Source organism: Lepidochelys kempii, chromosome 2 (genome assembly GCF_965140265.1).
Source record: "Lepidochelys kempii isolate rLepKem1 chromosome 2, rLepKem1.hap2, whole genome shotgun sequence".
In the NCBI taxonomy this organism is placed as follows: Eukaryota; Metazoa; Chordata; order Testudines; family Cheloniidae; genus Lepidochelys; species Lepidochelys kempii.
This window is the reverse complement of record NC_133257.1, coordinates 36957553-36978810: the sequence shown is the minus strand read 5'-3', so window position 1 is coordinate 36978810 and position 21258 is coordinate 36957553. Positions and strand designations below refer to the sequence as shown.

Below are 21258 nucleotides of genomic sequence, written 5' to 3'. Positions count from 1 at the left end.
TCTTGCATTGATTACTGGAGCAGTTCACAATCTCAAGCTAGACAGTTGTACAATATTTCTCTCGGATTACAAGTTTCAAAAAATAAAGGACAGTAAACTCCACTGGATGCAAACTTCTAGCTTAATTTAATTATTCTCTTTTCTAAAATTAAGCAAAAAATTTGATACATTTTCATACACTACAAAGGTAATGCAGCAGGCAGGAGTCACTCTGATCACATTGGGGACGATCCCTTTGTAAAATCCATGAACTCCTTCTTTCCTTTGGGGGGTGGGAAAGAACATTTTTAAGCAGATTTGAATGAAAAATCACTGAGACAAACAAACATGGAAGCCCAGGATGTCTCTCCCCGTCCCCAATATTCAGTTTTACACCTATCCATTGTCTTCAAATTCTAGCCCTTGCACCTGTGCAACCCCACTGACTACGAAGAGTTTGTACAGATTTAACTAAGTCCAGGTCTGCACTACAGATCTATAGCAGTATAACTACATCGCTCAGGGGTTCGAAAAAACCACACCCCTGAGCAATGTAGTTACACTGATCGAACCCTCCTTGTAGAAACTGCTATGTCAACGCGAGACCGTCTCCCATTGACATAGGTACCGCCTCTCGGGGAGGTGGATTAACTAGGCTGAGGAGAGAAGCTCTCCCAATAGTATGTTAGCGTCTTCACTAAAGTGCTGCAATGGCGCACCAGTGCAGCTGTGCTGATGTAGTGCTGTACGTGAAGACAAGCCCTAAGTAAATAACTCCGTTGAGCAGGTGATGTACTAGGAGGAACAGAATCCAATTCACACTTGGCCCTGCAGAACCAACACAGCTAACAGAAAAAAAACAGTAATAAAAATGTGTCACTGAAGTCAGCAGACACAACACTGACTACAGACCGGGAGCAGATCTGTTGATTAAGGTGAGGTCATTTTCACAGAATTGCATTCTTACTTCTCTATGCCTACCTCCATGTCCTGCGAATAACATCAACCATTCCAGAGTACCGATTGTGTTGATCCTGAAGACGAGCTCGCACTACTTGATATGGGTATGTTGCTGATACAGCAAATATTTTGGATAGTGCTGCCATGGTAATGTATTCTAAAGCAGTCTAAAATTGTAAGAAAGTTACCAATGTTAGTTTAAGTCAAATTACAGACAACTAAAAATGCTGGGAACGATCACACTGCTTTTTAAAGCATGAACGGAGCAGTACTCTAGATTTTTTTTCTATAAGAAGGGTATACAGGTTCCAAGAAGTGCTGATGTTTATTACACATTAATACTAGCATTAGATGTACTTATTTTGGTGTAAAACCTGATTATACTGGATGCTCTCATTTATACCACAAGTTCAATAGCATACTTAAGTAATATCCTAAAAAGTATATTATAAATTACTTTTTTGGTATAGCTACTTTTTTATTTGTTTATATTTGTGGAACTACAAGCATTCTCCCAAAAGTTAATTTAACAACAAAACAAAAACAAACAAGATTTCCCAAGTTCTCAGATGAAAAGTAGATTACTCCAACATGTAAAAAAACAGTGCTAACTGTCTTGTGATGAGGTAATTTGTACCGAAAGTGAAAAAACAATGAGTATTTTCCTTATTTTTCCTATGTGATCTGCCAAAAGTTAACATAACATTAATAGCTAACCAATTGGTAGTTTGTGGCAATTGCACAAACAGTACACTCTCATCTGATCTATGTTCTAGATCTACAGTTCTGGTTTCCATATACTCACATACTATAAAAAGATAAATGTTTCGATTTTAGGCAACTTACCAATTTTGTATCCAATAGTCTGTTTCTATGCTTATTGTATCTCAATTTCAGATTTTCATATGCCATGAACTGAAGTGCTCCATGTGAAGTTCCAAACAGACCAGGCACAAATCCCTAAAACATTTTTATTAAAAAAACAAAAACAACAAAAAAAAACAGGTTAATCTGTAACCCTTGAAAGCTAGACAACCTGCTTGCATCTGCTTATTCCAACATATGCTCTGCGCTCCCCTCCCAATACACACAACTCATTTATATTGTTGTAAAACCTAAAGACTACAACCAGGTTCGGCCCTGTTGTGCTACATACCATACAAAAACGTCTATCTAAACATCAGCCCCTGCCACACAGAGTTTACAGCTGTAAACCGCCCCCCCCCGCCTCCTTGCCATAAGGGGGTGAAACTTATCTGGGCCAGCCAGGGCTGAAGACTGCATCCCAGAAGCACTGCTGCTCTGTTGTCAGTCAACCCTCTCTTAAGCAGAGAGGAGGCTGGAAGGAGGAAACTAAACCAGCAGCTCCAGATGTCCCGACACAGGGGACTTCTGATTGGTTCTCTACCCCAGGGATCTGGGAGAGAGAAGATGGTTCTGTATCCCTCTGGGTAACAGTGTAGATAGACAAGGTGGATGAGACAATATCTTTTATTGCATCAACTTGTGTTGGAGAGAGAGACAAACTTTCCAGCTAAACAGAGCTCTTCTAAATAAAATAAAATGAAAGCTATTACCTCACCCACCTCGTGTCTCTAATATCCTGGGACCAGCACGACTAAAACACTACAAATAGTTGAGAAAGAGACAAGGAGGAGGTAGCCCCTCCTTTAAGGCGACATCGGAAAGGGTGAGTGAGATGGTGGCGGAGAGCACCAGACAGGAAGGGAGCATCCAGCTCCCCTCACAGATTGACTTTTTTTTTTTTCCAATTTTCCCAATCCTTAGTTGGGAAACTCCATTGAACTGGGCTTCCACAGGGTCTGCCATGCCACTCTGAGGGCAGTGACTGCCTGATGAACAGTTCAGCTGGCTGCCACAGCCAACAGCCTGATCACGAACAGTTACTTCACCCAGGAGGAAAAGCAAAAAGCTGGTGTCTAAGATTGTTACCCCAGAAGAGAAGGATTCAGATCATCCCAGCTATTTCCAAGATTCAGATCGCTCTGTGGATCACTGGACCCCCTCAGACAAGACACCAGGCCACAGTGCCTGCAATGTCTACAAGTGCACCATTGATAGGTACCTGGACTTGGGACTGACACGTTAGAGCAGTGGTTCTCAAACCTTTGTACTGGTGAGCCCTTTTATATAGCAAGTCTCTGAGCGAGACCCCTCCCCCAATAAATTAAAAACACTTTTTAACATATTTAACACCATTATAAATGCTGGAGGCAAAGTAGGGTTTGGGGTGGAGGCTGACAGCTCGCGACCGCACCCGCATGTAATAATCTCGTGACCCCCTGAGGGGTCCTGACCCCCAGTTTGAGAACCCCTGTGTTAGAGGGCTGACATAATAACTAGAGTCAGGGAGACTTTGTGGGTGGTTGTTTTAAGTGACCAAAAGAGATATAAAAAGAGGTTTAGAGCATCCTCTACAGACGGCTTTGTATATATTTAAAAAAAACTATCCATGTTCATATATATTTATTTAGTATATTTTGTTCTTGACATTTTTTGTGTTTATAATTTCTATTGTTTATATAAAGCTTACTGGAGTTGTTTGGTAATTTGAGAATTGTGTACTTATTTATGAATGGAGTATGGTATCCCGTTAGGGTGGGTTACCCATTATTTCCCAGGAGGCACCGCTGATGGAGTAGCAGTTTGAATAATCCAGATCTACAGTGCGGGGAGTTGTGAGTTCAACACAGAGACCCACAATGGCAAAATGACCCTGGACCTCAAGAGGTCAAGCACACCCAACCCCTCCCGAGTGTGTACCTTCTGAGGTGCTTGGGGGAATGCAGGACGGGGAGAAGTCATGTCTTTTAGACTATGCTACAAGCGGACAAGACAAATAATTGGCTAGGGGAGACAAGGTAACAAATCCAAAAGAATGAGTTCAGGTTCTTAGCCAGTTATTAGCAGTGATCACTACTTGCCAGTCGCCAGGTTCCGTTCTTGTGAATACATCACAGGATGGCTGGCCTTTTAAGGGAAGCTCGGCCCAGCAATTCTGCAAGTTTTATCAGTAGTGATTTTATATTATTTATTTGTTGCTGATGAAAATGCTGAATAGCATCGGGCCTACTACCAATCCTTGTGGAACCCCACTAGAAACACCCCTACATTCAAAAATTCCTCACTGACGACTACTTTTTGAGATCTATCAGTTATCCACTTCTTAATCCATTTAATGTGAATTCTATAGAGACTATATAATGCTAATTTTTTAATGAGAATGTTGCGCTGTACTATGTATATTATATCTACGCAATTACTTTTATCAAACTTTTAATCTAAAAGATGACGAATATCAAGCTTGACAAGACCTATTTTCCCTAAACACATGTTGACTAGCATTAATTATATTCCCATCTTTTACTACTCGACCAGTTGAATTCAATGTCAGCTTTTCCCTTATTCAGCCAACTCTTTTAGGACTCTCACATCAGCACGCCTGGATAACTTGCACTCAGACAAATTTATCACTAGCAGATGTTGTTTAACATCCTTCTCAGTTACTGATGGACTGGAATGTATTATCATTGTCATATGATGAGAGCATCATCCTGATTCTTTCCAAATACAGAACAGAAATATTTATTGAACACTTCTTCCTTTTCTCCATAATCAACAATTATAGCATTTCAATGGGTCTATATCATTGCTAGGATTTTGTTCCCAATATAATTAAAAACGTCTACTTATTGTCCTTAGCCCTGCCAGCCATGGATTTTTCCCTTGTATTCTTTGGAATCAATGAATTACAAATTATGAAGTGCAAAAAATTGATAAGGGAAGCTATCTACTCCCTCCTTTTCCATGTGTTACATTTTGCTTTTTTATTTCTAATTGCTGCTGTCACTTCACCCTGAACTCAGATGATCTCGAAGGATGCAAGTTTGGAGGCATCTGAGGAGGAGACTGCAGTAGCCAAGGCATGATACTTAAAAAAAAAATCTCTGCTATAGTCCCTTTCAAGATATGTTTACATATCCGCTCAACAAAGGATTTATTGTTAATCAGTAGCTTTAATCTAAGGAAAAACACAAAATGGACTATATAGCTGACATGCTAACTCAAGTGATTTTATTATGAGTTTCACAATATTCGGTGTTTTTCTTAAAACCCCAGCACCTGGGGTCTTGTGATTATATGAGAATCTGTTTATTTTTTAATTTAAGATTTTAGCCCTAATGGTTATGGAGAAAAGCTAAAGAACATGAACCTTGAAGTCACCAAGTCAAATAGAGAACCAAAAAAATTAGTATATTTTAAATCTCATTATTTTTAAGCCAACCTCATGATATTTTTGGGGCCTAAATCATGATTTGGCATGCTCAGGCCTGGGATTACTGTGCTGGCTCTTTTAAGACCTGGTAAGACCAGCTTGCTGTTTACTGGGCCTCAACCCTTTCAAACAAGGGAATTCTGGCAGATGAAGTCTCCAGGAGGCAATGATGGGCAGGGCATATCATGTGACAGCTAGGCTATAAACAGAGAACTATTCTTGCCTCAGTTTGGCAGAGCCCCTCTCTCTGGTCTCTTCACCAAAGAAACAACCTTGTGGATAGACTAAAGAAACAGGCAGGTGAAGAGAACAGAACTTGAGCATCAAGTATCTGAAGGAAAAGGCCTGAGGCAATATAGTAAGGGTGCAGGCTTGAGACCTGGCACTGGGCACTTGTGCTTATTTTGGGACCACAAGCTGGGTTGAATGAAGCCTCCTTCACCCCGCATCAATAGAATGACTACTGATTTGGCCTGGGGAGGATCAAGAAAAAAAAAAAAACCTGCTTAATTCAGGAAAGGCAAGTTATTGAGGAACCCTGTATCAACAGGGCAAATGAACTACCAATCCCAGGCAGGCCTGAAAATTGTGGATGCAAGGCCATGTGCACAACAGGCTAAAGAGAAAGCTTTTTCAGGGATTGCAAAAGAAACTGTTCAGTTCAGAGAGGGCAACCCTGGGTAAGTGGGGTGCGAAAGAGATGCATTTTGCTTTTGGGATAATTAGAGTCCAGACGGAGAACTCTTTACTGTGGTTTGGCTGGAGGGCTAGATTCCAAGTCACTCATCCACCAGAGGAAGACTGCAGCCCACAAGCTAAAGAAGAGAAACATAGGCAGTGAAATATGAGAGATAAGAATCAGTTAGACACAACTGTGGAGAATGAGGAAGTGTACCTTATTCATCTGCAAAAATGGTTATCTGAAGAGAATACTGAATACAGCTTTGTGTTCTCAAAAAGAAAAGGAGTACTTGTGGCACCTTAGAGACTAACCAATTTATTTGAGCATAAGCTTTCGTGAGCTACAGCTCACTTCATCGATGCATACTGTGGAAAATACAGAAGATGTTTATATACATACAAACCATGAAAAAATGGGTGTTTACCACTACAAAAGGTTTTCTCTCCCCCTACCTCACTCTCCTGCTGGTAAGCTATTAGTTAGTCTCTAAGGTGCCACAAGTACTCCTTTTCTTTTTGAGAATAAAGACTAACACGGCTGTTACTCTGAAGCTTTGTGTTCGTAGGTCACAGACTCTAGTTCATACTAAACAAAACTTCACAAAGCTTCAAACATGGCGCACAGAGGATGAAGCAGCAGGGAAAGTCATTCCATGCTTTAATTTCTTTAAAAAGAAAAGGCCTTAACTACTCTAGACTAGAATATAACAGGCTGAAACAGGCCTAATCTCAAGCAAAAGTTGCTTGATGTGGATACTTATGTGGGTAACCTTCTTTAGATAACAGCTATTATAGGCTCTTTCAAAGGAAGTACCTAGCTTGGATGCCTACTCTTGCACGTAAGATTAGCATTAGAGAGAAGCATCCAAAGCCAAGACACATACTAAACACATGGAAAATCTGAAAGGCAACCCAATGGAACAGAATTTAAGAAGTCCTAACAGATGCAAGAAATTAGAACTGATCTACATGGAACAGAACAAACATTTATCCAGGCACACCAAAGAATCCCAGCAACTTCAGGTTAAGGAGTAAGTGAAATATTTTGTTTCAGAGTTATCAGAACGTGGCATTCATTGGTACCTGCTACAACAATCTCAGAGACTGGGATCAGGTTTCCCGCAGCAAATAAGGGAGATTAACATTCAGTAACCTACCCATAGTTGCTAAGAGTCAGTAAGCCTGTTCCTCCGCATTAGCTGGATTAGAAGAACCAGAGTTCTTCAGGTCTCCAAGGTATCCATGACTGTCCTAATGTCATGGCCTGAAGGAAGGAACGCAGAACCAAGTTCAAATCAAGCTGGTATTTTGTTTCCCTAAATAAATTCTCACACCAAAAGAATAAAAGCCATATTTGCAGTTGTGTAGCTAGTAGTTGTAGCCAAATTTAAAATCCTACAAAATGTGTGGATCCAGAGCTGAAGATGACACATTACAGGCCTAAATGCCTGGGAATGGGATGTGGGAGGCGACTGCAGTATTGTCCATAGTAATGGAGGGAAGATTAATAACTCTGTTTCAGTCACACTGCATTTAAGATGATGGTTGGACATTCATGAGATGTCAGAAAGACAGACAGAGAGATGGGATTGGATGACGGGGAACAGTTTGACCAGTAACAGCACCAATCTGCCCTAGAAATTATGCTCTGTTGCCACCACCTCTCTCCTCCAACGACTAGAAGAGAATACTACAGAAGAAAAATTCATGATCATTAAACAAAAGCAGTTCTCGATTCAACTTTTCTATTTTAGTCATATTCCTCTCATCTGAGTTTCAGCCCACAATGCTTTTGTCCACGTACCCCATAGTCTTCCCTCTTCCAGTTTCACTACTGCTTATCCTTCTGCAACCTTTACTTACCATTATAAGCTTTTTTTGCTGCAATCCTCTGGTGTGGTAGAAATAGGCTTATGAGATGATGAAAGGTAGCTTTTATAGTAACATGTAACAACTTTCCAATTCCACAAGAGCCACAGTGCTATTACACCCATGATAAATTCCAGAATTCTTCTCCATTATGTCAAATTATATTACCTTGTATAAACCACGTATACCCTCGAGCTTGTATATCTTTATAAGAGCATCAAACATTCCTTTGTACTGGCGCTTTGATGAATCAATGCCAGCATCATATTGTAACACAAGCCGTGTCTTCGTTACCCATATTGGGTTTGTGATACAGAGGGTCATGACTCCTAAGAACAGATGGAAGTTAGACTAATATTATGAATGCCACTCTGAAAGTTTGTACCCCTTTGTTCAATTCAGTACAAAACACACACCCCCCCATCCTACAAGAGCACTAAACAAGAAAAATGTAAGCATCCCACTCTTTTCCTCTTAACTTTGAGAGCCAAATCCTGCTGCAACAGTTCTGCTGAACAGAGGGTGGGAGGGGAAACTGGTACAATTTGGGGAGTCTGTGCAGAAAAGCATGCTGCAGACCACAGGGCTCCCTGTGTATCCTTTACATTGGGGCTAGTGGATATCTCCTCCTTTAGTCCACCAGGGTCCAAATGGTGGAATCTGGACATAAGCAGCTAGTATTATTTTATTTGTGCTTTAATTATCTCAATTTAGCCTTATGGCACACAAAATTTCAAAATTAAACAAGGGGGCACAGAAATAAAGTGTCCATGTAATGAACCACCTCGCTCTGTCAGAATGTTTGACCTGATGTAGCTTTACAGATTACTTTAAGTCATAGGACTGTAAAGTAATGACAAACTAAGGATATACATTAAATTGTAATACTGCAACAAGAACTCTTCCAAAGCTCCAAGATTACCATCTATATCAAAGAAATGTGTACAAGAACACTAGAAATGACTTAGATTAAAAATTGCAGAGATCAGATATTTTTATTTTGTAGGTAAGATATTTTGAGCATTGGATTGGACCTGTAGTGTCGATAAGTTCTGGAATTCAGATCCATTTTATTCTTTAAGAATTAAATGTATCTGAATTCAAGATCTTATTGACACTACAGGTCCAATCCACTGCTTATTAAAGCCAACCAAGTTATTGTACTGCCTTCAATGGGTGCCTGATTGGTCCTATATCTGCTTTTGTGTGTCATTCTAAGTGCACAAAATTAACACTAATACATTATATTACAAGGATGTGTTTAATAAATTTTGGCCTTTTATTGAACAGCTGCATATAGTTTATGCACTAGAATTTGTATAAAATATTAAGAAAAGAGGGCTAGGCAGCCATAAAACATTTTAGTGGTTGCTATTTATGAATAAAAATGTAGAACACACAGCTGTCCAACCAAACAGTATTAAATTATTTATTACTTTATAAGTGAATGCAGCTGGACTGAAACACTTGCACTTGCCATCTGGAAGAAAAAGCAACATTGACAGACAAAGGCAAAAACAGCATATGGACAGGCTGAAGGTAAACATTAATCTCGCTTGCATTTTCCTCACCGGCCTCAGCAGCTGACACTAGGTGTTCGGTTGCACCAAGACCTTCCAGCTTTCTTTCCTCCTTGTAGGCTTTGATGGCATTATAGCTGGAAGAGGTAAAACATATTTAGATAGAAGAAATACAGATCATTTAGGAAAAGGTTTTTAAAGATTACTTTATGCACCATTGCCCATTAGAGAGCAGACAGAGTCAGAGATTAACCTGTCTCAGTCAGATGCAATACAAATTGCTGAATTGTAGCTTTAGGCTATTTAAATATCTTTTACAACAGTACTCTTTAAAGTGACAGAATATTCCTAGATGACAACAACGGGACTGCACCCTGTAATTTTTATCTTAAGCGAAGAATTAGTTTGTATGAGATGCTTATAAGACAAAAGACTGCCTCTTCATAAAACCTAGGTGGTAGGTATTCATTTTCTAGCACTACATTACATCAATCTTTATCTGCTGGATTGACCTCATGCCCTCTGGTCTGCATTCTGGATTTTGAGTGAACTTTCACTGGGAGGTGAACAGGTGGAAGTCAGAAGAGAATAAGCTCTAGATCAGGGGTCTCAAACTCAAATGACCACGAGGGCCACATGAGGACTACAGCATTGGCCTGAGGGCCTCATCACTGACACCCCCACACTGCCCCTGGCCCCGCCCCCATTCCAACCCCTTCCCTGAGGCCCCGCCCCCATTCCAACCCCTTCCCTGAAGTCCCCAACCCAACTCTGCTCCCTCCCTGCCCCCAGGGGGTGCAGGGTGCGGCAGGGACTCAGGGCAGGGAGTTGAGGTACAGGAGGTGTGCAGGGTGCGGCAGGGGGCTCAGGGCGGGGAGTTGGGGTGCAGGAGGGGTGTAGGCTCCGGCCAGGCGCCGCTTACCTAGAGCGGCTCCAGGGTGGCAGCGGTCAGGGCAGACTCCCTGCCTGCCTGCCCTGGCCCCGCTCAGCAGCCAGAACCACGTCCCTGTGGCCCCTGGAGGAGGGGTGGGGCACGTGGCTCCATGCGCTGCTTTTGCTGCTCCTCCAGGTACCTTCTCCGAAGCTCCCATTGGCTGCGGTTCCCCGTTCCTGGCCAATGGGAGCTGCAGGGGGCAGTGCCTGGAAGCAACGCACAGAGCCCTCTGTGCCACCCCAACCCCCACAGGGACGTGATGCCAGGAGCAGCGCGGCACTCGCGGCACCAGGGGGGGCAATCTTGGCCTGCAGGCTGTAGTTTGCCCACCCCTGGCCCGGACGTAGGCGACGCGGGTGGGGGCACACAGGGAGCTTGGCTAATAGTCATTGATGGACCTATTCTCCATGAACCAATCCAGTTCTTTTTCGAACTGTTATACTTTTGGCCATCACAACATCCCATGGCAATAAGTTCCACAGGTTAATTGCATGTTGTGTGAAAAGCACTTCCTCGTTTGTATTAAACTTATCAATTTCATAGGGTGACCCCTAGTTTTTGGAAAGGGTTTCACTTTTCTATTCACTTTCTTCACACCATTCATGATTTTATAGACCCCTCATCTCTCTCCTTAGAAATCTCCTTTCCAAGCTGAACACCCCCTATCTGTTTAGTCTCTCCTAATATGGAAGCCATTCCATACCCTTGATTATCTTTGTTGCTCTTCTCTGAACCTTTTCCAGTTCCACTATATCCTTTTTGAGAGGGGACAAACAGAACTGGACACAGTATCCCAGGTGTGGGCACATCATGGATTTATAAAGTGGTATTGTATCTTCTGCCTTATTTTCTATCCCCTTCCGAATAGTTCCTAACATACTGAGAGACTTTTAGATTGCTGCTGGGCATGAAGTGGAAGTTTTCAAAGAACTATCCACAGTTACTCCAAGATCTCACTTAATTTGCCATTTTCTTACCCAGTTTTGTAAGATTCCTCTGTAACTCCTCAAAGTCTGCTTTGGACTGAACTATCTTGAATAATTTTCTATCAGCAGCAAATTTTGCTGCTTCATGGTTCACTCCCTTTTCCAGATCATTAATTAATGTGTTGAACAGCACAGGTACCAGTACAGATCCTGGGGAATCTGCTGTTCACCATTTTCCACTGAAGACAGACAAGCTACAAGTAAAGTTATTTAATATTTCTGCAGCATCATAATAATAAAACCTAGCTCTTATACAGTACTTTCCATCAGCTCTCAAAGCCTTTTACAAGGGAGGTCAATATCATTATCCTCCCCATTTTACAGACGAGGAAACTGAGGCACATAGAGGTAATAATTTGCCCAAGGTCACCCAGCAGGCCAGTGGCAGAGCCATGAATAGAATCCAGGTCTCCTGAATCCCAGACAGAGTGAATAAAAATCAATAATAAAAAAAAAGAAAAAGAAAAATCTGATTTAGATTAAAAATTTGATTTTTAAAAAATTAAACTTGAAATTATAACCACAAAAAGGAAATAAAACATACTTTTTAATGTAAGTAGTACATGTTAAAGGAGTTCCGGAGACCTGTCGATTTCTCAAAGAGACAATATTAAAGGCACAACAAACTATCCTGATGCCAAGGAAAGCTAAACAGAATATTAGGAGGCCAATATGGCTCCATCTGGAGCTCTTTAATGACCTGAAAATCAAAAGGGAATCGACAAAGAGTAGAAATATGAAAAAATTGCAAGGGATGAGTACAAAAGAATAGTGCAAGCATGCAAGGACAAAATCAGAAAGGCTAAGCCACAATATGAATTACACCTAGCAAGGGATGTAAAAGGCAATAAGAAGAGGTTCCATAAATACAGTAGGAGCAAGAAAAAGAAGAAGGCAAGCATAGGTCCACAACTTACCAGTGAAGGAGAGCTAATAATGGATGACACTGGGAAGGCTGAACTCTTTAATGCTTATTTTGCTCCTGTCTTCACTAAAAAGGTTAATTGTGACCAGACACTTAACATAACATTTACAACAGGGGAAGGCACACAAGCCAGAACAGGAAAAGAACAAGTTAAATTTGTTCAGGTTAGCAGGGCCTTATGAAATTCACCCTAGAGTATTTAAGGAACTAGCTGAAGCAATCTCAGAACCGTTAGTGAATATCTTCAAGGATTTATTGGAGACAGGTGAGATCACAATGGACTAGAAAAGAGCAAACCTAATACCTATCTTTAAAAAGGAAACAAAGAGGACCCAATGAATTATAGACCAGTCACCCTAACTTTGATACCTAGAAAGACACTGGAATAAAATGATTAAACTATCAATTTGTAAGCACCTAGAGGATAATAGGGTAATACGCTATAGCCAACGTAGATTTGTCAGGAACAAATCTTGCCAAACCAACCTAATTTCCTTCTTTGACAGTTATTGGCCTAGTGGTTGGGAACAGCTATAGATGTGCTACACCTTCATTTTAATAAGGCTTCTCCCACGTGACATTCTTATAAGCAAACTAGGGAAATACAGTCTAGATGAAATAAATATAAGGTGAGTGCACAACTGGTTGAAAGACTGTACTCAAAAAGTAGTTATCAATGGCTCACTGTCAAACCAGGAGAATGTACCTAGTGGGGCCCTGCAGTTCTGTCCTGGGTACAGAACTCCTCAACATTTTCATTGATGATGACTTGGATAATGGAACAGAGAGAATGCTTATAAAATCCAAGCTGAGAAGGGTAGCAAGAACTATGGAGGACAGGATTAAAATTCAAAATGACCTTGACAAATTGGAGAATTTTCATGACATCAACAAGATGAAAGTCAGTAAAGGCAAGTGCAAAGTACTACACTTTGGAAGGAAAAATCAAATGGAAATAACTGGCTAGGCAGCAGTACTGCTGAAAAGACACTCTGGGGCATAGTGGATCACAAATTGAATATGAGCCAGCAATGTGATGCAGTTGTGAAAAAGGCTAATATTATTCTGGGGTGTATTAATAGGAATGTGGTATGTATGACATAGAAGGTAATTGTTCTGCTCTACTTAGCACTGGGGACCTCAGCTGGAGTATTGTGTCCAGTTGTGTTCACCAGGCATTAAGAAAACATGAACAAATTGGACAGTGGAGAGCAACAAAATAATGAAAGGTTTAGAAAACCTGACCTACGAGGAAGGTTTTAAAAAACTGAATACGTTTAGTCCTGACACAGCAGGGGGAGAGGGGAGGGCACTTGAATCAGTAACAGTCTTCAAATAATGTTAAGTGCCATTATAAAGAGGACAGTGATCAATTGTTCTCCATATCCACTGAGAGTAGGACAAGTACTAATTAGCTTAAGCTATAGCAAGGAAGATTTAGGTTAGATATTAAGAATTAAGAAAAACTTTCTAACTATAAGGAAATTAAATATTAGAATAGGTTACAAGGGAATTTATGGAATTCTTGCAATGGGAAGATTTTAAGAACAGGTTAGACCAACAACTATTAGGGATGGTCTAGGTATACTTGCTCCTACCTCACTGTGAAGGGATGGACTACCTCACCTTGAGGACCCTAATAGACCTACACTGCTATGTTTTCTATGTTTGCTGACAAAGTTTTAAAGAAAGCTGAACCACTGACCTGGTCAAAGTCACTGGCTAAGCACCTGAAACCAGAATTTGCTGAAGTGATAAACCAGCTATTGACAGCAGTACCCTCTTCTGCAGGTGCAGAGACTTTTTTTTTTTAAATTTTAGTCTATTCAAATAGTTCAATCAAAGTAAAGAATCTGATTGGAAGTTGGAAAAACAACAGGAAAACTTGTTTTCCCTCTTCCAATCCATGAATAAAAATGGGGTGTGAGGATGAGATCTACTACTTCTAAAATCTTGAAGGACATGGTGACCAGAAATAATTGTGTCAATTCACTGTAGTATTTCCTTAATAAAGCAATAAGTTTTAATACAAAGCATGTTTTGATGATCTTTTTCTTATGTATCCAGTACATTTAAGGTAGTTTTATTTAACTAATAAAAACTATTTTAAAATGCTGTTTTTGTGTACTTGAGTTTCAATTTCTATTCAAATACTTAGAAAAGATGCAAATAAAAATTAATAATCTAATAAATAAAATGCATCGTTCACAATTTTCTAATAAAAATGTAAGAAACCCAAGACTCAATGTGTTTTACACTAAATAATTGCTAAGTAAGTGTATAGACATAGTGCATTCTCCTGATTAGCAAAAACATACCATATTGCATGTCAAGACTTTATCTAGTTGTAAATCAACATTTTGAATGGTTATACCAACCAGTGAGAATGAATCTTTCTTTAGGAAAATAACTAAAGTACAAACGCAAGACAACATTAAACGTGATTAAGTTAAAATAGATCATGAGTACAGTTGGTTAAAGGATGATTAAAACTGATTTAAATCAATCCACCCTGGTTCCAATCCAGTACTCTATTCATTAGGCCAAACTACCCTCCAAGGCATGCACTATACTTTACAACAGTTACAGATCCCTGTCCTAAACTGCTTACAGTCTAAATAAGACTTAAAATATCAAGTGATGACAAAGGGAAACATTTATATTTATGCACCCTCACCATCTCCCCAAAATCAAAGTGCAAGGATTCACTTTGCATATTCAAGGATCACTTTGCATAGAATATTAATATTCTACAGATCCACTTACAAGAAAAAGTAGAGTCCCCAGGAGGCACCTGCACCCCACATGTTTGGAGTTACCCCTTTGTACAGGCCACGTAGTCCTTCATGCTTCCAGACAGTGATCAAACAGTGTAGAATCCCTTTGTATTTTGGTCTCAATTCCAACCCGTCACTCACTATTTAAAAAAGAGATTACACTGAAAAAAACCCCAACATTCCATAAAGAGTAAAAGTGTGCGGTATAAACACTACAAAGCAAATACCTTTTTCTCTAGGCTGAGCAGGGAAATGTGCAGTGTTAAAGAAAGCTGTAGTGAACCCGCTGGCATAACTATTTACACTAGAACCTCAGAGTTACAAACAGTTCATGAATGGAGGTTTTCTTTGTAACTGTGAACAAAATGTTACGGTTGTTCTTTCAAAAGTTTACAAGTGAACATTGACTTAATACAGCTTTGCAACTTAGTATGCAGAAGAAAAATGCTGCTTTTAATCACCTTAATTTAAATGAAACAAGCACAGAAACATTTTCCTTACCTTGTCAAATCTATTTTTTTAAATCTTTCCCTTTATATTTTTAGCAGTTTACATTTAACACACTACTGCACTGTATTTGTTCCCCCCTACCCCCCGCTGCTGCCTGATTGCATACATCTGGTTCCAAATGAGGTGTGTGGTTGATTGGTCAGTTCGTAACTCTGGTGTTTGTAACTCTGAGGTTCTACTGTAGCTGTATTCCGAAGGTGAATGTGAGTTAAGGTTTGGGGAACTGTACAATGGATTGATGCAGTTGTTCTGCAGACTTCCTAAGGTCAACAGGATGGAAGCACCTCTCACTGAGAAGGTAACTCTGCTGCAGTGTACCTTAGATGAGTAGCGTCCTTGACTTAAAGCATTTTGTCAGTTTTACAGAGGACGGAGTTTGTCTTATTAATGCCGTAAGAGTTTTATGCTACATCTAACCTATAATCTTTGACATTTTTGTGGTCCTCGACAAATACTACTTTTCTCCCCCAAACGATTTTCGTCCCTTGGAATTTTTATAATGACTTTAGCAAGAAATTCCCATTTAAAATGTATCATCCACGTTTGATGTAGGATTTTCAACAGGTCATGATCCGGTCAATTCAAAATCAGTTTTCACCAGAACAATCAAAGGCTATTTCCATGCTAAATTCTAACTTTTTCTCTGCCGCTCCTCACTACTTGGGCTGCATTGCATTTTTTTTTTTAAATTAGAACAAAGTGTATCTTTGGCCCTTTTCTATTCAACAGCTGAACTGTTTTTAGCCCAAACTTTCAAAGACATTCACCTTAAGAAAAGATGGAAGTTATGGAAAGTTTTAGCCTGAGAGATTTCAGATGGAACAGAAATGTTTGTGTAGCCTTGACTATAGCCACTATAGCAGTTGCTTCTGCTCTTACTATAATATAAGACTGTAAAATTAATGGCTACAGTATTTGCGATACAAGGAATTTACCTCGAAAGCAGGAACCAGAGGTGGGGTTCAGAGTGACCTAAACTTCAAACTAAAGCAAACTTTCCCAACTCTGTTAAGCCTGTGTCACAACAAGGAAGTCAGCTCAAAATTTTGCCACCAGAGTGGCTTCCTGGCCTGCTTATGCAGAGAAACTATGCCCCCATCAGAAATGGTAGTTTGGTAACTAAAACACAGACAGCATTTTCTGTTTATTACATCCATTCTCTGACCCGCCTCATGTACATAATATGTTCTGACAAAGACCAAGTTTGAAAAAAGAAATGGATCAGCAGGACCTCAAAACAACAGGGGAGTCAGAGCCTGGAACATACATTAGGGTGGTCAGTGAAGTTGTTGTTTACCAATATAATCTTAATCTCAGGTTATCAATTGCATTTCACTTTAACGGTTTCTTAACCACCCTAATTAAATCTAGTGAGATCTTGGAGGTGTGGGAGCTCCTACCCTAAACTTGTTTTTAAACTTCTCTTTAATTAATAGTTTAGGTTTTTTTTAATCACGATCCTCATTTCTCAGTCCCTAATTCCACTTCCTGGTTGAAGGCAGAGGCTGGAGACTCTTCTGGGTTTAACCCTGGCTTAGGTAAATGAAAAATGAAATCCCATCTATGCTGTTTGGTGAGAATTCATCTTGGTGGGGTGGACACATATTTGGCATCAGAGTTCCAACCAATAATTCAGGGGGACAGCTCAAAATGCACTGATTGACGGTGATGTTGTGGGCTAAAACCTACCACCTGAGGCCACAAGCAGCAGGAATCACATGGAGCAGAGAAGAGGTTTTATCCTTGGTGAGGTCTTGGCGCAGAAAAAAACCTGAGGCATCAGAATGCGCACCCCCTCCCCCCCAAAATTATTTCTGGGAATCAGAAAAGAGCATGTAAAGGGCCCATTCTGGTGAGGGAAGGAGTCCAAGTCTCAGTGGTTTGGAATACAGACTTTTGTCTAGTCATACCATAAAGCTCTTGAGAAACAGCCAGCATCCAAGGCGTGGGAAATCACAAATACAATCGAAAATGGAACTGTCAAAGCCCAAGAACAAAGTTGGAATGCAAAACTTAGAGGGGTCTGTGACAGTTAGGAATAAGAGCTGGGCTGAGGTATAGAGAAGTTTAGCTAGCTATCACTGCCAAAATAAGGCAAAAATGTGGTATTAGATGTCAGAAAAAATAAGATTTAGAGGAAGGGACACTGTCCTGTTAAAATATCTTGGGTTACCAGACCTTTAAGACTACTGAAACTAGTTTATTTTTCACCACCTATTCTATCTGCTGCTAATATATCAATAAGATTTTCATAATAAACAGAAATCTAGTCAATTTTTCTTCTACACAGTCAGTTGTATTTTCCAGGTGTCCATATGCTTGACACAATGCTCCATCTGTAACTGTAAGAAAAAGTGTTTAAATCCTCACCAAAAAAGTACAATTCTACTTGAATCTTTAAATGTTACAGAAAACATATTTTGTAAATTCAAAAATTCACAACATTTAATTTTGGAGGCTAAATTATCCAAAAATCCATTTGAAATAAATATAAAGAAATTAGGCAGTTGTTTAACCTATATATAAACAGATGTGATAAAATAGAGGCTTCAGAAGAACAACTCATCAGCCACATCAACAGTAGCTCATCGGAAAGAAGAGGACACCCTTCCCTGCAGAGAAACTGCAATTCCAACTTCATTCTCTGCTGACCAGCATCACAGCCTACAATAATGGGGCTAAATTTAGTTGGGGATTGGTCCTACTTTGAGCAGGGGGTTGGACTAGATGACCTCCTGAGGTCCCTTTCAACCCTGATATTCTATGATTCTATGATTAAATTAAATACTCTTTTGTCTCTACTATTTAATTTATTGGATCTAAAGTCAGTAAAACTCCCCAGTTATGTACCATGGGAGAAATTAATCTAACACATAAGGAATTTAATATTGCATGTCATATATGAACAAGATAACCGAATACTTGTTATAATAGTGTATTAAGGTTAAGTGTATTCTGACAGGTGCTTAGATCCAGTCAATGTACCAAAATTGCGATGGTTCTTAAACTTTTATACTGCTGACCCCTTTCACATAGCAAGCGTCTGAGTGAAACTCCCCCTTATAAATTAAAAACACCTTTCAATACATTTAACACCATTATAAATGCTAGAGGCAAAGAAGGGTTTGGGGTGGGGGCTGACAGCTCGCGATCCCCCATGTCATAACCTCGTGACCCCCTGAGGAGTCCCGACCCCCAGAAAACCCCTGAGTTAAAGTTTAGTGTTACTCAGTATTGTGCTGGATCGTGCTTACAGTACATTCGCAATCCCAGGCTTTGCTGTAATCGCAGCCCCCCGGTCCCCTCGACCTTTGCTCCCACTAGAAGTCTCGAGTCGTGGCTGGTTTCGGAGAGCCGTAGGCGCCGGGGAAGGAGAGCGGGCACCGCACGCACCACGCCCCTGCGCAGCTCGCTCTAACCTTCCGGCAGCATGGCAAATCCATGCTCTGAAGCGAAGGTGGGAAGAGGCAGACTGGAAGCCAGGCTGTGCTACGCACCGTGCCTCAGTTTCCCCAGTGGGAGTGGCTCCAGCAGGCGTAGTGGCCCGTCCAGGGAGGGTGCCCCCTCTGCAGGGGAACGGGGGGAGCAGGGGGCCCGCCTCACCTGCGAAGCGGATCTTCACCAGGTCCAGCGGATGCAGCACCAGGGTGGAGAGGACCCCGCCGCTCAGACCCGCCACAAGGCTCTCGTACCGCACGTGTCTGAACAGGGGCCGCAAGGGCGGGGCCGGCGGAGACTCCACCGCGCGCACCGGCCCCCGCGTGCCCTGAGCCGCACTCATCAGCCCTCGCCCACCGCACCACCAGCCCCGTGGCAGAGACAGAGGATAGGGGAGGGCTAGCCCCTGGCGCCGACCAAGCTCCCTCGCTGGTGGGTGGAGCCGGGCAACACGTTGGGATTGGGGAGGGTGTCACGTGAGCCCGACGTCAGCTCTTCCGGTCGTTACTGTGAGCTCTGACTTGACCCGGAAGCATTCCGGGCTGGTTCCGGTCTGTGCAGCCGCGAGGAGCGGAGCGTGGCGGCGGGATGAGGGTGAAGGTGCTGAGCCGGAACCCGGATGATTACATCCGCGAGACCAAGCAGGATCTCCAGCGCGGTGAGCGCGCGGGCAGGCGGTTGGTTGGTTGGTTGGTTGGTTGGGGAGGAATCTTCGGTGCGCGCGACGGACAAGTGCTTGGGGGCGAACCTAGCGTAATGGCTGTGCGGGTGTCCTGAGCGCCGTTCCCCGGGGCCCGCCTTGTGCTGGGGCCACCCGCCAGAGAAGAGGGAGCATAGGCTTGGCAGGCTGGGCTAGGAGAGGGTCCGGCCTGCCAGCCCCTTGGACAGGTGTGTACAGCGCCTAGCACACCAGCGTCTTGGTCCCCTACATGGCGCCATCCCAGGCTGCAAGTAGGTAACGATAACACTGTCGTGGGGTACAGGCTTTACAGATTAGTAAAAGACGCTCAGGGAGATTAAAGCTAACACCTACAGAAGTGTCTGCTGATTTTGGATATCTCAGTAACTCGATGCCCGAGGCACCTATGTCTTTCGCCAGAACACATTTCGTTCCCTTTTTGCAGTCTGAGCCACTATCCACCGTTCAATTTACTCCCAGCAAGAACTCATTCACCACTGAAACTGTTCTGAATAAGTCAGGGGTCCTATGGAAAAAATGGTTGTGATCATGGTATCAAAGATGGTATCATAATGCTAGTGAATAGGGTATCAGAATTAAGGATATGTGTGCTAGCTTAATTTTGACATTGTTGAACAATTGACTGCTTCATTTTGCAGCCTCAGTGTTCTTTCAGTGTAGGGATTTATTTTTCTTTGAAACTTCCCAGGCTGAGTTTTCATCTTGTGCGTTTATTTTTTTAGACACTGGAATAATGTTCTGCATTACACAATAAGAAAAGGACTGCCTCTTTCTATATAAGGACATGCCCCAATAATGTATTGGAAGTTGGGAATGCAGGGTTCTGTTTCTGACTCTGGATATGGATCATGATCTAGGTGAGGTAGTCAGTAGGCGGACTGCAGGTCAAATCTGGACCCCCAGATGCTTTGAATGGACCCTCAAATCTTTTCATTTACCTATTATTATTTATTATTTTCTCTGGAGTCCGGACCTTGACTATACCTTGACCAAGAAATTTGGACCTTGACAAAAAAATAATTGACTACCCTGAGGTTAGACTCAGTGGTTCTCAAACTTTTGTAATGGTGAGCCCTTTCACATTGGAAGCCTCTGAGTGTGACTCCACCCTTAAATATATAAAAAAGTGTTTTTAATTTATAACACCATTATAAATGCTGGAGGCAAATCAGGCTTTGGGGTGGAGGCTGGCAGCTCATGACCCCCCATGTAATAACCTTGCAACCCCCTGAGCTGCAACTGACCTCCAGTTTGAGAACCCCTGGGTTAGAGAAAGGGTCTGGGACTTATGACTCTAGCCTGCTACTTATTTTTCAGTGATGTTTTGCCCTTATTAGCGCTTGTTCATCTCTGGATCCAATGGCATCTTGTAAAGATGGGTGTGTCAGAATAGTACCACATTATGGACAGTCTCGTCCTGATCAGATTTGGCACATTCTTTTTGAGAGATGCTGTAATCGTGCTCTAACGTAGGGGTTCTAAACCTTTTTGTTTCTGAGGCCCCGCCAACATGCTGTAAAAACTCCATCACCCACCTGTGCCGCCACAACTGGTTTTCTACATATGATACTTTCGGGAGAATTTTGCGTCACTGCAATGCGCAGAATTTGTCCCCAACAGATTTCTTTGCTTCCCCCCAGAAGAATGATTTTCTGATGGGGAAGCAAAGGGAAGCTATAAGA

General features: G+C 41.6%; 2 protein-coding genes across 4 annotated transcripts in view; one reads left to right on the top strand and one right to left on the bottom strand.

Moving 5' to 3' along the window:
* Positions 1–103: 103 nt before the first annotated feature.
* SLC25A32 (solute carrier family 25 member 32) lies at positions 104–19325 on the bottom strand. Of its 2 annotated transcripts, none has more exons than XM_073330395.1 (7): positions 19042–19325; positions 14918–15068; positions 9358–9443; positions 7955–8115; positions 1786–1899; positions 961–1106; positions 104–262 (listed from the first exon to the last, which is right to left on the bottom strand). In XM_073330395.1, exons 1-7 carry the CDS (start codon positions 19217–19219, stop codon positions 127–129), a joined length of 972 nt encoding a protein of 323 aa, XP_073186496.1. In that variant the 5' UTR covers positions 19220–19325; the 3' UTR covers positions 104–126. The 2 variants fall into 2 exon arrangements, with proteins under 2 accessions (XP_073186496.1, XP_073186497.1); XM_073330396.1 differs by lacking the exon at positions 19042–19325 and adding an exon at positions 18693–18921.
* An 84-nt stretch (positions 19326–19409) lies between these two features.
* DCAF13 (DDB1 and CUL4 associated factor 13) overlaps positions 19410–21258 on the top strand; it is a 42973-nt gene continuing 41124 nt past the window's right edge. Inside the window, exons 1-2 of one of the 2 annotated variants that reach the window (XM_073330394.1) lie at positions 19446–19534; positions 20299–20433. In XM_073330394.1, coding sequence (XP_073186495.1) covers positions 20418–20433 — 16 coding nt within the window. In that variant the 5' untranslated portion in view covers positions 19446–19534; positions 20299–20417. Of the gene's footprint in view, positions 19535–20298; positions 20434–21258 lie in introns of both variants that reach the window. The other variant, XM_073330392.1, reaches the window with a different exon arrangement.